Here is a 17,478-nt window from a genome sequence, read left to right as displayed (position 1 = left end):
TAGGAACGTATAAAAAGAACATAAGATAAAATAGACGTATTTGGGGAAAATTCCTCATACATAAGCATATAACATACACATGATTGGGGGTCAATTCCACTACCTAACATACAATCCTACACCCAGAGTGAGGTTTGTCACCCCCTTACCTTGTTGAATAGAAAAAGATGAATGATAAACTCTGGGGCGATTTTCTTCTTACTCCTGTTCTCCGAGCTTTGAAGTGCGTATGTAAAAATGAAAGTGTACGCGAGTTTGATAAAAAAAACTATTCTTTTAAAAATCTTAACCTCCCTTTAACCCTCAAATTAAAACATATTAACCACAGTTTCTAATTCCCTTCCCTCTTAATTAATTAAAATAAAATATTTAAATAAAATACCTTATATTATATTCTAAAATATATTAAATAAATGAATATTAAACAATTCTTATTAATAAAAATATAATATTAAAATTATAAATAAAATACTTATATTATATTTTGTAAAAAAATATGGTGTTACAATAAGTGAGTAGTGGGTTTTGACCTTCCAGATTAAATTTACTCTCTTGAAATAACTCTTTGACAATCTCTCAGTCTCCTAATAATTGGATGTTAGAAAAAAAAATATTGTGATCTAAGAACCTAACCTGTTTATAGATAGTCATAAGGTTGTCTTTTGATATTTCTATTTTTATCCATCATAAAATATAATTACTCTTTAATTACTACACATTAAAGATCTTATATGCTTTAGATACATAATTGTCCGAATAATTTATACAATATTAAATCACTTTAATTTAATATAATTTTATATATCCATAATATATAATTATTCATATATATATATATATATATATATATATATATATATATAAGATGAACTTTAGATTAAGTATCCAGCATGATATTCTAACAATAGAGTTTAAGTATTTTCATTCTAGAAAACTCAACAAATGGGTAATATACAAATAATAAGAGAAGGGAAGGGGGGGAAAATCTATAAATATAATTATCGGGTGTGTTTTTTAGTCCTAATATAATAATTTTTGGCTTGAGGTGTGCATAAATTATGTCTGTATGATCATTACATAATATCTTTGATGTCTCTCATGACAAATATAAGTAGAAAAAGACACTACTTTATGTGGAGTTTCAATAAATCACTAGATTTGTTTCTCTGCGGGTTGGACACTCATTTTTTATGAAACATAGAAATAGGTTTATTAAAAAAAATTATTAAGATATACATATTATCAAAATTAGTAAATCCAAACAAATTTTAATATTTTCAATTTTAGAAAATAGAAAATGAGAGTTCAAAGCAAACACATTTTTTAAATTTGAAAATAAAATTACTTTAAAAAAAAAAAATATTTCCTCAAAAGCAAACACACCCTAACATCATTTTCATTAAGACCATTTCCTATTCCAAACTCTCTTTCTTCTTTTAAAGTCATCGAAGAAGTCTATTCATTAATTCAATGGTTACCTCGATTTAATTTACTAATTATTTATTAATAATATTATTTAATAATTCCTAATTGAACAAAAGTATTATATTAATTCTTAATCTTGTAAAAAAAAACTGGTAAAAATAAAAATGGTCCCAAATAAAAAGTTTGTGCAGATGAAAGAAGAAAGAAGAAAGAAGAAATGAAGAAACACCCGGACGCACATTATTCCTAATCGAACTCTCACTCAGTTTCACCATACATTAAAGAAACCTTCTTCCTCGAACCATGTTCTGATGTTCTCTTTCACTCTCACTCAATCCCATTCCTAAACCCCAAAACGATTCCAATTCCAATTCCAATTCCAATTTCAATTTCAATTTGGATCAATCCAATTCGACAGAGCTAGCTTCCATCCATGGCGGCGCCCAAACCCCAACGCACTCCGGAGGAGGTGGAGGACATCATCATCCGCAAAATCTTCCTCGTCTCCATCACCGAAACCGCCACCGCCGATTCTAGAATCGTCTACTTGGAGCTAACCGCCGCGGAGATTCTCAGCGAGGGGAAAGACCTCCGCCTCTCGCGGGACTGCATGGAGAGGGTTCTAATCGACCGTCTCTCCGGCGATTTCCCCGCCGCCGCCCACGAGTCGCCGTTCCACTACCTCGTCGGCTGCTACCACCGCGCGCACGAGGAGGCCAAGAAAATCGCCAACATGAAGGACAAAACCCTCCGCTCCGAGATGGAGTCGGTGGTGCGCCAGGCCAAGAAGCTCTGCGTCAACTACTGCCGGATTCACCTCGCCAACCCGGAGCTCTTCCCCAGCCGCCACCCCCCCGCCGCCAACTCGCCGCTGCTGCCGCTGATTTTCGCGGAGGTCGGCGGCAGCGGCGTGTTCGGGGGCGGCGGCGGGGGAGCCAAGGCTCCGCCGGGGTTTCTTGAGGAGTTCTTCCGGGACCCGGATTTCGACAGCTTGGACCGGATTCTGAAGGGGCTTTACGAGGAGCTGAGAGGGAGTGTGATGAAGGTGTCTGCTCTTGGGAACTTCCAGGACTCTCTCAGGGCTTTGCTGTATTTGGTGAGGTTCCCCGTTGGCGCCAAGTCGCTTGTGAATCACGAGTGGTGGGTGCCCAGAGGCGTTTATATCAACGGCCGCGCCATGGAGATGACCAGCATTTTGGGTCCCTTTCTCCACGTCAGTGCTCTTCCTGATCAGGCCTTTTTCAAGGGCGAGCCTGATGTTGGGTGAGCTTAACTTTCTCAATTTTGCTTGTTTGGATGATATTCATGTGTCGATGGTTTTTTGGTACCATTGGTTTTCTCATTGTCTGCTTTGGATTTGGTCAGAGGAGCTAAAGAGAGTAGTAGTATTGCATGTGATTTTTTTATTTTATTTTGAACTGTCATTGGTACGAAGGATCTTCGGCTTCATCAATAACTGATTTCTATCATAAAACGTGACTGATTATCTTTAGTAGGTTTCTCTTTTCAACCACGAGACTCAAACCTGAGATTTTGCTTAAGAGATTCAAGTCCAGTATCACCAATGACTTGTTGGTAGTACTGCATATTGGTTGCTTTTATTTTTGTAAATTTGGTTAGAGTATAGTTTTGATGTACTTGCTGATTCTATCCTTTGGGTTTATATAAAAGAAACAAATGGTTTATGGTCAGGATGTTGGTCCTTCAGCAGATTATTTGTCTATGCTAATGAAGCGAAACCTAAGGATATTCCTTGCTTTGGGCTTTGAGAAGTATTATTTAAACAATTTCATGAGTCATGAAGCTTCCTAGTTTTTAGATGTATGGAGATGTGATATGGGTTTATAGTATTGCATCTTTAATTTTTTTTTTCTTTTTGTGTTTAGCTGCCAAGTAGTAATTTCCCTGCTCTCTCTAGACGAAAAAAAGAAAAAATAATATTAAAAAGTCACTTACCTTGACGAATATAGTTATATTTAATTACCATTGTGGGTTACCCTTGTTTATCATATTGTATATAGCAGCTTGCTTCTTTACACTATATCTAATCTCCCCTCCTTTGTCATTGTCATCCTGAACTATATCAAGTGGTATTTGTGTTAGGCAAGATAGTCTTGCTTCCACTCTGTCAAACTTGATTGGTTGTTAGAATGCTAGGAGGATGGCTTCCTTCTTTCTAGTGCATTACAGACATTCATTCATACGACCCATTTTTGTTGCTTTTTTTTTTTTTCCAACCTTATAATCTTGTTTCGAGAAAATTCCGGAAGAGTGGAGGCGAAGCACTGTAATCCCTATTTATACAAGTCAAAGAGATATACAAAATTGTGCAAATTACAAGGGAATTAAGACCAGAGACACACATTGCTGAAAATCAATTTGGATTTGTGCCTTGGAGGTTAGCCATGGAAACAAGATACTTGGTGCGATGTTTAATGGAGAGATAGCAGAGGTCTTCATTGATTTGGAAAAGGCACATGATTAAGTGACAAGAAAGATTTTGTGGAAGCCCCTAGAGAAGAAAGGTGTTTGTATTGCATATATTTGAGCAATTAAGGTTGTGTATGAGGGTGAGAGCACAAAATGGGGTTATAGTGGATTTTCCTGTAACCATAGGGTACACCATCTGTAAATTCTGGGCCTTTATCTCTTCATCATATAGTTGAACTTCCTAAATCAGAAAATCCAAGAGCTGATGCCACGATGCATGCTTTTTGACTGTAGACAATATAATTTTGGTTGAAGAATCAATGAAGGAAATAAATGGGAAGTTAGTGTTGACATAAGCTTTGGAAGATCATGGATTTTGCCTAAGAAGTAAGACAAAGTATATGAAATGTTAGTTTGGCTACACAAGTCAACAACCATGGGCCATAGCGTATAGGTTAGACTTGAATAACCAACTATACTAGTTACCACAAGTTACATGGTTCAAGTATCTAGGGTCCATTATTTAGGTAGAGACCATAAGAGATTTCAGTGGGGTGGATGAAATGGAAAAGTGCATCAGGTGTTATTTGTAATAAAAAAGAATCACTCAAGCTTAAAAGAAATTTTTACTGAATTTCTATAAGACTTGCAATGTTGTATGGAACTGAATGTTGAGCATTAAAAGGCAACGGAAGCATAAACTCAATGTAGCAGAAATGAGAAGATTATAGACGGTAGTCTGGTCGTCAGAGACTGGGGAGACTAAGAAAAATATAGCAATTCAATGTCAATTAGGATGTAGGTCAAGAATTTATTTATAGCCATGATTTATGACAGAACATTACAGCATCATTTGATTCATGCAGCCAACTCCAGTTAATGGGAAAATATTTATTTGCAACCCTACATTCTAGTTCCACTACTTAGAATTTAGGTTTGGGACCTAACTCAACCTCATAAAACTGACTTGTAAGGTGAAGACTGTCCAAGTTATTTAAGCCATATCTTTAGTTGATGCGGGACTAAACTACCACCCTTGAAGCTGCAATTAAGGCAGCCCCCAAAGGGACCACAACTAGGGCTGGCTAGTGGTGACCACAATTAAGGCAGTGTCTAACACTTCTTTATTTTTGTTTCCCTATTGAAGCCTATATGTTTACATTACCATATGTTTATTATTTTTAACCAGGCTCCATTTTTAACAAATGTTTTTTTCTCTCCTTCAAAATCCAGGCAGCAGTGTTTTTCTGATGCATCAACTAGGCGACCGGCTGATTTGTTATCTTCATTTACCACTATTAAAACTGTCATGAACAACTTATATGATGGCCTATCTGAAGTACTCCTCATCCTCCTTAAAAGTGCCGATACTCGTGAAAATGTACTTGAGTATCTTGCAAAGGTGATCAATATAAATGCATCCAGGGCTCATATACAGGTAAATTTATTTCTTATCTTCATTTTTTTTAGTTGAAATGCAGTGAAACTAGATAAATTGTGTTCAATTGCTCATTTGATTTTTTTTTTTTTTTTTTTTTTTTGCATTCCTTGTCATCATATTCATGTTGAAGTTTATTTTTTTTTTAACTTATTCCTGTTGTTTTGGTTATGTCTTTTGGGAATGTGTGACATTTATTTATTTTTCTTAAAAACAGGTTGATACTATTACATGTGCAAGTTCAGGAACGTTTGTAACTCTGAGTGCTGTCATGCTTCGACTATGTGAACCATTTTTAGATGCAAATTTAACAAAAAGGGATAAAATTGATGCAAAATATGTGCACTACTCAAACCGATTGCAGCTAAGGTGAGGGCTATGTTGTAAATATTAAAATTCTCAAGGAAGTTTCATGTATCTCCCTATAGGTAACTTTTGGTCATGATCTTGTTTTAGTGGGTTGACTGCTCTTCATGCATCATCAGAAGAAGTTACTGAATGGCTTAATAGTAAAAACCCAGCTACAACTGGGGCAACCACTCAATACAATGATGATCAGAAACGCTTGCAACAATCCCAAGAGGCCAGTAGTTCTGGTAGTAATAATGCTGGTGAGCTCTCAAATGAAAATTCTGCACGTGGTGAAAAGACGAAATATTCATTTATTTGTGAATGCTTCTTTATGACTGCAAGAGTGCTCAACTTGGGTCTTTTAAAAGCATTTTCTGACTTCAAACACTTAGTTCAGGTAAATCGCATGAATGTTTGGATAGAACTAAAGTTGATAGTATTATTATTTTATGGTGGCAAACTATTATTGCTGGCTTATTTTTTATTTGCTTTGAATGATTTCTTGTAAAGTTATGTAAAATATAAACGCTGGAGTCATTGTATACAGGATATTTCTAGGTGTGAAGATACTCTGTCCACACTTAAAGCCATGCAGGAGCGATCACCCTCTCGTCAGGCCGAAATGGATATTAATCGACTTGAGAAAGAAATGGAGTCATACTCACAGGAAAAACTATGTTATGAAGCTCAGATATTGAGGGTAGGTCCCCCCCCCTCTCTCTTGCTTCTGTGCTTCCTAGTCATCATGTTATGTGTCTGTTTTGGTTAGCTTGAGGGGTTGAAAAAATCAATTATCTTGATTAGCTTTGTAGTTTCTGTAGCAATAGTAGCTGTACATTCTATTGTTATATAGTGTATAAAGGATCTTAATGTAATACAAATGTAATCTTGTACAGTTGTACTGCAACTTCTATTGTCTGTAAATAGGTCTTTGCTCTGATATAAATAAGACTAATTGTGTACAGTGCCATTCACTCAAACTCTCGAAGTTCTCTGCTAAAAGGTTTCTCTATCTGTGATCCTTCTTTCTCTGTATGCATAAAACACTAGTTTTCTCCTCTTTTCTTGCTTTGTCCCTTTCCTGCAGTTGTTTGGCTGTGACTTCTCTTTTCCTGCCGTCTGGAAAAACAGATGACAATCAAACTACCTCACATATTATCTTCATATCAGTCTTTTTATTTTATGGGTTCTAAAATTAGTTACATTTAAAACAAGCTGCATACATGTGATTGATACCCTCTTCTTTGAGGGAGTGTAAGGTGTACTACAGATTGTAGTATTCTAGAGCTGTACTCTTTTACTAAACCTTGTTATACCGGATACGTGTAGACTGTGTTATATATAAATAATGTGTATGTGTTATTTATTTGCACCTTGTCACAAATTGGGTTCTCTTTCTAGTTTTTCTTACATCAGTGTCCCTTTTTCTTAATTTTCTTTTGTGAAATTTGGGCATTGATGGAGCCTAAAGGTGCTTTTTATTTCTTAGCTAGGAAGCACAGATATGACAGGGAACAGAGATACAATATGACATGTACATAGGGATATGGAAAATGTTAAAAATTACAAGACATGACATTGATATAAAATTAACATAATATAAAAATTGTAAATCACAAGAGAAAATTCATGTTTTATAAATGATCATGAGCATAATACAATATTACAATGCTAAAATTTATCTAATTGTCATGGTATTCCAATCAGTATATTGATATAGAAGTTCAAAAATAAATATTTATTTTGAAGATGCGATTAAAGTATTTGAAGTGTCCATGTACTTGTAATGCCTGTTAATCTGTTATATGATATGGTTACTATATAACAGTTACTATTTAAAAAGGCCCATGCTTCTTAGTTTCATAATAAAGAAAAGATTCATTAATGTGATCTTTCAAAAGGATAAGCATATCTATTCTACCTTACTAGTTATAAAGATAACGTTCGTCTAAATTAAATGTTCACTGAAATCTAATACTTGATTCATCAATGATATGATGTAGACAAGTTCTTGTTACTTTAAGTGTTAATTCTAGCTTATAAGTTTTAAATTTGCTATGTTCTCATTTTGAATTACTGGCTTCACGTTATTTTCCTCAGGATAACACACTTATCCAGAATGCGCTTTCCTTCTACCGGTTGATGATTGTTTGGTTGGTTGGCTTAGTTGGTGGATTTAAGATGCCTTTACCACCAACTTGCCCAATGGAATTTGCTACCATGCCTGAACATTTTGTGGAAGATGCCATGGAACTTTTAATATTTGCTTCACGGATTCCAAAGGCCTTGGATGGAGTTGTGCTGGTAGACTTCACCTCAAAAGAGTTCTAATTCTTGGATTAATCCTTTTTCTCCGAAGTTCTTATGTAAGATAATACATTTATATTTCTGTGCAGGATGAGTTTATGAATTTTATAATTATGTTCATGGCCAGCCCTGAATTTATCAAAAACCCATACCTTAGAGCTAAGATGGTTGAAGTCTTGAACTGCTGGATGCCCCGCAGGAGGTAATTGGTGCCTTTCTTCTGCATAAAATTGAAAATTTTGCTTATTATTATTATTATTGGGGAAATTTGTTTCAAGTCTTCAAGCTATATGATTGAGTTTGCATGTGTCCCCTGCCGTATTCCCTCTCTGCAGTGGTTCAACTGCTACAGCCACTCTATTTGAAGGCCACCAACTCTCTCTTGAGTATCTTGTGAGGAATCTTCTAAAACTTTATGTTGACATTGAGTTCACTGGTTCTCACACACAGGTTAGTCTGCATATCAAGACTGTTGGTGGCATAGCCATCCTTTTTTTCCTCTTAATGCCATCAATTTCTACATAAATACAAGGAATGTAGTTGAATTGTATGGAAATCAATTATCTTCTTGATTTTCTTGAAACTCAAACTTGAACATCAACAAGGGGATTCATGTTAGTGATTCTGTTTACTTAATGATGACTTAAGACGAACAAATAAATGATTTATTGTAATCTCATGCATGTGATTGATTAGCAATGTCAGCAAAACTTGTGAATTTTGTTTCAAACTGTTCCACCTCGACTTTTTAATTTTTATATAGCTCACATTGTGATGCCTATGGTTCCCTATTTTCTCACATGTATATAGGCATTACATTCCTTGAGTTTCAGTATTTGAAATCATTAGCGTTTCTGGGTTGTTGAATACCATACCTAGCTAATCGTCTTAATTGTCACTTATCCATTACAGTTCTATGACAAATTTAACATCCGCCATAATATTGCCGAACTCCTTGAATACCTGTGGCAAGTTCCTAGTCATCGTAATGCTTGGAGACAGGTAATGATGTATGGAAGATATTTGATTTGATTTTTATTTTTTATCTCACCATGCTCATTTTAATCTATTTTTTTCCTATATTTTTTTTCCAGATTGCTAAAGAGGAGGAGAAGGGTGTCTATCTGAATTTCTTAAACTTCCTGATTAATGATAGTATTTATCTTCTTGATGAGAGTCTGAACAAAATTCTTGAGATAAAAGAGTTGGAGGCTGAGATGTCAAATACAGCTGAGTGGGAGCGTCGTCCAGTTCAAGAGAGGCAGGAGAGAACCCGGTTATTCCATTCTCAAGAAAATGTCTGTTGACTTTTTGTTTCAATATATAATTATGTATCTGCACTTGTTTCTTAAAAATCATTTAATAAAGCATTTAGCGCTGGATACTTCTGTAGATTATCCGGATAGATATGAAGTTGGCAAATGAAGATGTCAGTATGCTTGCATTTACTTCAGAGCAGATTATTGCTCCATTCCTACTCCCTGAGATGGTAATTTTTTTCTCATTCCAACCATGGCATGTTATTAATCTTGTTATGTCATAAAATAGTGTGCTTGAACTATGAGGTTCTTAGGAAAATTTCTTATTCTCCTCGTGAGTTTAATCTTATTTTTCACTTTTTCAAGGTTGAAAGAGTGGCTAGCATGCTCAATTACTTTTTGCTGCAATTGGTGGGTCCCCAAAGAAGATCGCTCAGTCTGAAGGATCCTGAGAAATATGAATTTCGTCCAAAGCATTTATTAAAACAGGTTTGTGTCAGCTACATTTCAAAATTATTTAAAGTGCTCTTTAGTAGTGATTAATTATGACTGGAGAGGTGATATGCTATTCTTTTGCCAACTCTAGACCGAGTCAACATGCCTTCAATAGGATTGATTCTGAAAATGTTGTATTTACATCTTCATTAATCCTAGAATTTGAAGGACTTCCATTTTAGAAATCGGTTCCATTTTAAATAATACAGTTTTGACTTTTGATCCTGTGAAACGTATTACAATGACAATGGCTATGTTTGGTTTACCGTTTAAATAGTTAAACGGACATTCACTTGTTATTGAATGTTGAATCGATTTGTTTGGTAAATTTTTCTCCAATTAAGTTGAATGATATTTCTGTTTTAAAGCACGTCTCAACCAAAGCAGCAAGGTGTTGCTTTTGAGTTAATGTGAACGTAGGTTATGTATACAATACATTATTTTACTAAAAAATCTGATTATCCGATAGATAAGACACTAATATCTATTAAATTCATAGAAGTTCCTATGTGTTTAACAACTTGAATTTTTTTTTATTTTTTTATTGATAGTTTATTTGATTATTTGTTTCTTTTGGGCCCTTGTGTTATTCAGTTGTTATGAAAGTATTTTAGTATTATTTGTAATTTACTTTATAATATTATTGTCATTTTTAATAATAATAATAATAATAATATAATATTAAAAATTCAAATATAATTGAAAAATAATTAACTAAATAATAATCATATTATATTATAAAATTTATACACATTTTAGTAATTACACATTTAAAAGTACTTTTAACTACTCCTTCCGTTTTTTTTTTCATAGTCGTTTTGTCAGATTTTGTTGTTTTTTTTCATTGTCACTTTTCTAAAATCAACGACTTATTAATTTTCTTTTTTATTTTTACCCTTGATAATTAATGCATGTTTATTGAACAATGTGTCTATTCATTTTCTAATATTATTTCTTCTCCAACCACCTAAAGGGTATAACAGGAAAATATGTAATAAATACTTTAAAAAACTAAAATATCAATCATTATCTTAATTCTTGTGTTTAACCTTAAAGACAATGAAAAAAAAAACGGAGAGAGTACTATTATCCAAACAAGTGTCTAGTTTAATAAAAGTACTTTTAGAATAAAGGTATCCAAACATAAATAAAGTTATATTAAATCCACTTTTAGTTAAACTTAAGTTTATAAAGTTAATTTAACTCAACTTAATTTTCTAACTATAATCCAAACACACACAATGTAATTTGGTCGTGTCATTTCATAATGGATTTGTTTATATATTACCAAAATCATTAAATCTCCACTTCTACCTCTGTTACCAGAATCTTCTGCATATGCTGGCTCTACTTTATTTTCTTGTGTAAGATGTTATTCTATGTGCTTAACTTCTAGTTTGTTGGGAAACTTCTCCCAACAATAGTAACTTGGTTGAATCATTTTATAATGAGTTGTTGCCCTAGGCTTGCAAAATATCAGAACCCTTTTGTTCTCTCTCTCTTTTTTTATTTTATTTTTTATATTAAATATTAATGGTTTGATTGGTTTTTTTGAAAGAGGGATGGGAGGAGGTTGGAACCTAAATCTTATATCTCGTTTATATTACATGGCACAATACGTGACACAAATATATTACTTAACTTTATGTTTCATAGCAAACTACTAAATTTAATTTATTCATTTGCAGATTGTACACATATATGTTCATCTGGCTAGGGGTGACACGAATTCCATCTTCCCGTCTGCCATCTCAAAGGATGGCCGATCATACAATGATCAGGCGAGTTTGTTGGACTTTTGAGATATTACATATTGTTTTCAAGAAATTTTGTTGTCTGTATTACCATAAGCAAATGCAATCTGACTGGTATTGCACTGCAGTTGTTTAGTGCTGCAGCAGATGTCCTTCACAGAATTGGTGAGGATGGGAGAATTATACAGGAATTTATTCAACTTGGTGCTAAAGCTAAAGTTGCTGCTTCAGAAGCCATGGATGCTGAAGCTACTCTAGGGGAAATACCAGATGAATTCCTTGATCCAATTCAAGTGAGTTTTCCGCTTCTTTCAGTGTGTTGAATAAAACTATTAAAAGAGAAGCTAATTCTGGCACACCATACATGATCCTTTTTTATATTGCATTGCAGTACACTTTGATGAAGGATCCAGTTATCTTGCCTTCTTCAAGGATCACGGTTGATCGTCCTGTCATTCAGAGGCACCTTCTTAGTGATAGTGTACATACCTTTGACCTTTTGTTCCTGATTACTGTAAAGAGGTTTCTTGTTTTATGCTTTTTTCTGTTTGGTTGTTTGTGCAGACTGATCCGTTCAACCGTTCTCATCTTACTGTGGATATGTTGATTCCCGATGATGAGCTAAAAGCAAGAATTGAGGAGTTTGTGAGGTCTCAGGAAATGAAGAAACACGAAGGACTAAACCTGCAGAGTACCAAGGCCACTATTCAGCCTACAAATGGAGAAATGTTGATTGATTAGGACTTAGGAACACTATGTTGAACCTTTATCTCATCTATTCAATCATTTTTGGAAAATTTTAATATTATTACAAGTTTAAGGCTGTAAAGATATTTGAAACGGTTAATAAAAACTCATCCGATTGAATACTACGATATTACAAACATAGGACAATCTTTGATTAATAACCTGCCAGTTGAAACCTAAATTCATAATCTACAATAATATTTTGGCCTCCATTAACTTATCAAAATTTTGGGAAAGCAGATCATTTTTATTATCGTCAGCATTATTATTCCTATTTTTTTTTCTACTTAATACAATTAATTATAGGATGATAATGGACGGATACTATAGTATCATTATGCGTTTAAAATCGAACCAATTTAAATATAAATTGACATTTAACCCCAAAATTGAAATTCGAAGGAAAATAAAAATTAATGGTTTTATTTTTATTTTTAATACTTAAACATAATTTTCATCCTTGTAATTTAGTTATTTTTTTTAAATTTTTTGGAATCATCTTTGAAAAATTTAATCGTTTCATTTTTTGTCTTTATTATTAAAGTCTATAACAAAAATATTAATTTAATAATGTTATTGCATGGATGCAAATAAAAGATAGTCATTATGTAATTTAACATAATGTCACAACTCACAATATTAGTGTTATATTATTATGATGTTTTTATGTTATCATGTATTTCATCAACATGATGTCACATTAGCATCATGACACATAAGCAATAGTGTCATGTTAGTAACAAAGTAAAGAGACTAAAAAATGAAAGAAAAAATTACAAGGACAAAAAATGAAGAAAAAAATTATAGGGATAAAAAATAAAAATAAATTACATGGATTAAATAAAATAAAGAAAAAAAAAGTATCATATAAGTTAAATATAATGTATAAGGTAGTCACCTACATATTGTACAAATACTCAAAATTTTCTTATTCACAGTATACCATTTTCATTTTTTTTAACCTACACATACATCATAGGAAAAATATACGCTTTATGCCTTAATAATAGTTACTATTAGTTGGTCTCAATTGTAATCTTTTTTGTGAGTTGCTTTAATTGTAGTCTCACATCGACAAGAGACATGAAAATATTAAAAAAAAAAGTTCACAATACAATCATAAATAATAAAATAAATATACAATATAATCATAAATAAGTCTTAATAATCACTTAATAACAAATAAGATAATATAAGTTAATAAGTCAAAGTCAAAAAAAAATATAGATAATTCGATAGATCAATAAAAAAGTTAATCCAACTCAACTCATCATTTAATATGTTAGAGTGATGGAATGTAGGGATTTGATTGTGTGAATTATAGGGTTGAAAAATACAACCTAACTTGCGTTGACAGGTTATATGGGTTAACCTATTAGATTGGTTGGATCCAATATGACATCCTTTTGATCTATAATTAAAATACGTTAAGGCCAACTATTATTAAAATATAAAGTATGTATTTTTTCTTGTGAGATATGTGCATTTAAAAAAAATAAATAAATAAGCAATAGTAGTGAATAAAAATTTTGAGTGTTTATTGAATATATAAGTGACCTTATAATATTGAATAACTAAAAATGAAGAAAAGGTGAAAATATAATTTAAAATGTTTTATTTAATTTTTAATTTATATTAATTTAAATTAAATCTATACATTATATTTAATGTATACGAAGTTTCTTTCTTTTAATCCATGTAATTTTCTTCCATTTTTCATCTTTTTAAGATCATTTCTTTTAATAAAATTTTTCTTTCATTTTTGGTCTCTCTCTTATGCTGTTGACATGGCATGTAAAGATGTGACATCATTTGATGTAACACATGATAATATGACACTAATGAAATCACATTACATTGATTTTACTCATGATAAAATTACCTTTTATTAACGTAACTTGTGATCAAATCATTAAGTTAATATTTTTTTAACGAATTTTCACGACAAGAACAAAAAATGAAATATTTTACGGGAATGATTAAAAATAATAATAATTTATAAGGATGAAAAATAAAAACAAAAATTACATGTAAGTTTCTTCTTTTTTTTTAATAGCACAACTCAGTTTAGTTTATGATTTGAGAATATGAATCTAACTCAAACTAAACCACTAATTATATATAAATATGATTTGCCTTGTAAAATGTAATTAAATTAATGTATACTAACAAATAAATCTATATTTTGGCAAAAAGTATTGTTTATTTTAATAGTTAAAAATCTCACAGTAAATAATATGTATTGTTTTAATTTAATTTTAAGACTTAAGTATATTTTTAATCCCTTAAATATATGATAAATTTATTTTTGGTCTCTCAAATTTAAAATTATTTTTAATTTCTATAATTTTTAAAAATTCTATTTTTATCCTTTAAATCACCAATAACATATCTAAAAGTGATAAATTAAAACAGTTATACAATATTAATCGGATTTAATGTGATTTTTTCACTAACAAGGACACCAATAGGTAGATTTTATGCAATAATAATTGATAAATTTCTTATCAAAATTTGAATATAAGGACTAATTTTTTTTTTAAAATTATAAAGATTAAAAATAACAATTTTAAATTTAAAGAATAAAAATAAATTTATCTTAAATTTAAAGAACTAAAAATATATTTAAGTCTAATTTTAATGCCTGACACCAAATAATTTGTATGATAACATATTACTGTTTTACTATAAGTTTAATGCCTATTTTCAAGTTTATTAACTATTTTAATTTGTATGTCGTAGTTATGATTCAATATTTGTTCTTTTATGTTCTAGTTATTCATTTATAAAATTTGGTGCGTGTAAACCAGAGGTTAAAGTTACAAATGACTTTATCAACCAAAATTTAAGCAATGTTATGCATCACATTGAATTGATAATTCTTTCTAATACATAATAGTAGATATTTAAAATTATGAAAAATTAACCAAATTAAATTGCAGAAGAGTGGTTTCATAATACATTTAAGACAAATGATATATTCATGTCTCATTTTTAATTAACATATCTCTTTTCTTTACTTTTTCTCTAAAAGAATTTTTTAAATAACTTTCTAATTTATTCCTTTTTGAAAAAAAATAACTTAAAAAATTATCTTCTTCACTCGTTCACTTTTTATTTTCTTTTTCTTTTGCTATTTTATCCCTTCTCTAATCATTATTTGTTGATTTTTTTATTTCACTCTTTCATATTTTTTTTCGTTAGCAATCAAAATACTCATCGCTCATCTTTATCATTCTTTAAATAATTCTTCTTTTATTTTTTTTTTTTGCATTTTTAACTTTATCATTTTGTGCACCCTAATTTTTCCCATATATTCAATATTGGATAAATAGATTTTTTGAAAGTGTCATTTTAAAATGTATGTTCTGTTAATTTTATAATGAATGATCGATTATAAATAATATTTTTTTTATTATCATAAAAAATTAATTTATAAAATTGTGTTTTGTAATTCTTAAAATATATCTTTGAATAGTACTTTTAGAAGCAATATATTTACTCTTCTAGAAGTATGATTTATAAGATAATTTCGAAAAGTATTTTTTTAAAAAGTAGAACTATACTTTTGAAAATTACTTTCCAGGAGAATAAGTATATTATTTTAAAAATTATTTTTCGAAAATATATTTTTTACTTTTAAAAAGTATTTTTTGATAGAATATTTTTACTTTTCTAAGAGTTTTTTTTAAGATACTTTTGAAAAATACTTTTTAAAAGAATAAAGTTATACCATCAAAAAGTATTTTCTAAAAGAGTAAAATTGAAAGGAATTTGAAAAAAAATATAAAAAAATATATTATTAATCAACGAAAATATATTTAACAAACGTCTACATTTAATTCAAACCAAAACACATTATACTTAATTTCTTTATTTGACCATTATAAGACCTGCATGTGTTGCTCCTTCCTCTCATTTCTTCCTTCCTTTTCTCCATTCCTTCTTCCTCTTTGAACCTCAAATGGACTAAAGCTCCTTCTTTCCTTCACTCTTCACTCTTTAGCCGAAATTAATACATTGTTGGTCTTATTTGCAAGTTGTTGAACCTTAGGAGTGCAAGGAATTCATTGAAGTTTTGTAGTTATTCCTCAATCCTGGAGTAGTGCGACCACTTCTTCTTCTCCTTTCTCTTTAGCTCAGAGTCGGATTCTCCTTCCTCCGAGGTTAGGGAAGCTTCATGCATTTGTTTTTCCTTGAAATAGTTGAGTTGTTGGGTGCAAATTGAAGTTAAAATGGGTTTTGGGATGCAATTGAAAAGTGTTTGTGATGATCATATAGTTACATTTTGTTGTTCTGAGTTGCTTTTAGCTGTTTGATATAGTTGCAAGTGTTTGGAGGTGGTTGCATGTGTTGGGAATTTTCTGAGTGCAGGTTGTAGTTCAAAAATGGTGAAGAACATGATGCCCTCTATCATCAAATAGTTGATCCATTTTAAAGGGTCGAGCCCTTGGAGGGTCGCGTGACAGAGGGGGATCTCTAGAATCAAAGGACTGAGCCATTTTAAAGGGTTGGATGCCTTTCAAACGGCTGAGCCCTTTGGAGGCCACGTGACAGGGAGGATCCTTGGAGGCAAAGTGCTGAGCACTTTGGGAGGCATTGAGCGGTTTGGTGCTTTTTGAATTAGACTTTGTTGTCTTCATGAAAGTTTTATCCTTGGATGTTAGCTTTCCAATGGTGCTGGAATCACCCAAAAAGGAGATTTATAACTCCATTTATGACGTTTTTAGTGAGTAAAGGTCAAGCTATCAGGATTAAGGCTATCTATTGCGGTTTTTACATTTTTTAACAAGGTAGATGATGGAATTAGGACTTGATGTTTTCATAAGAATTGTAGGAAATCTTCTTATCTTTTATATGAGATAAGGATAAGTAGGATAGGAGTAGTATAACTTCATATATGTTGTTTTAAGTGAAGGATTCCATTTCACAAAAAGTGATTTGGTTAAGTTGAAAGTTGTTTTGGGTGCTTAAGTTGATTTATCTTGTTTATTTGTGTAAGTTGGCATGATAGATGAATTTTTAAACATGTTGGTTGAGTTGCATTATGTGTTGAATATGTTGTATGTTGTTGAAGTTGTTTACGAGTTCTGTGTTGATCTATTATATGTCGGATAGATGATATTGTTGATGATATTGTGATATAAGTTGTTTATGTTGTAAATTTGTTTCAATCGTTTATGAAAGATGATTAATACTATTGAATTTGTTTATAAGGTTGTAAAGTTGCTAAGTTTCCTAATGAAGATGAGTTGAGTACTTGTTGGCTTAA

The 17,478-nt window shown here is 31.5% G+C and overlaps 1 protein-coding gene across 1 annotated transcript; it reads left to right on the top strand.

The window, feature by feature from the left end:
• Window positions 1–1,604: 1,604 nt before the first annotated feature.
• LOC109788132 (U-box domain-containing protein) lies at window positions 1,605–12,331 on the top strand. The gene is made up of 16 exons (XM_083067867.1): window positions 1,605–2,688; window positions 5,089–5,293; window positions 5,511–5,662; window positions 5,750–6,041; window positions 6,192–6,344; window positions 7,745–7,948; window positions 8,041–8,153; window positions 8,287–8,401; window positions 8,864–8,953; window positions 9,046–9,249; window positions 9,345–9,440; window positions 9,577–9,699; window positions 11,394–11,486; window positions 11,588–11,752; window positions 11,851–11,940; window positions 12,024–12,331. Exons 1-16 carry the CDS (start codon window positions 1,859–1,861, stop codon window positions 12,198–12,200), a joined length of 3,102 nt encoding a protein of 1,033 aa, XP_082923993.1. The 5' UTR covers window positions 1,605–1,858; the 3' UTR covers window positions 12,201–12,331.
• Window positions 12,332–17,478: the final 5,147 nt, after the last annotated feature.

This window comes from Cajanus cajan, chromosome 2 (assembly GCF_000230855.2).
Source record: "Cajanus cajan strain Asha chromosome 2, NIPB_CcT2T_4, whole genome shotgun sequence".
Taxonomy (NCBI): Eukaryota; Viridiplantae; Streptophyta; class Magnoliopsida; order Fabales; family Fabaceae; genus Cajanus; species Cajanus cajan.
The sequence above is the reverse complement of the archived record's forward strand: the minus strand, read 5'-3'. Positions and strand labels throughout refer to the sequence as shown.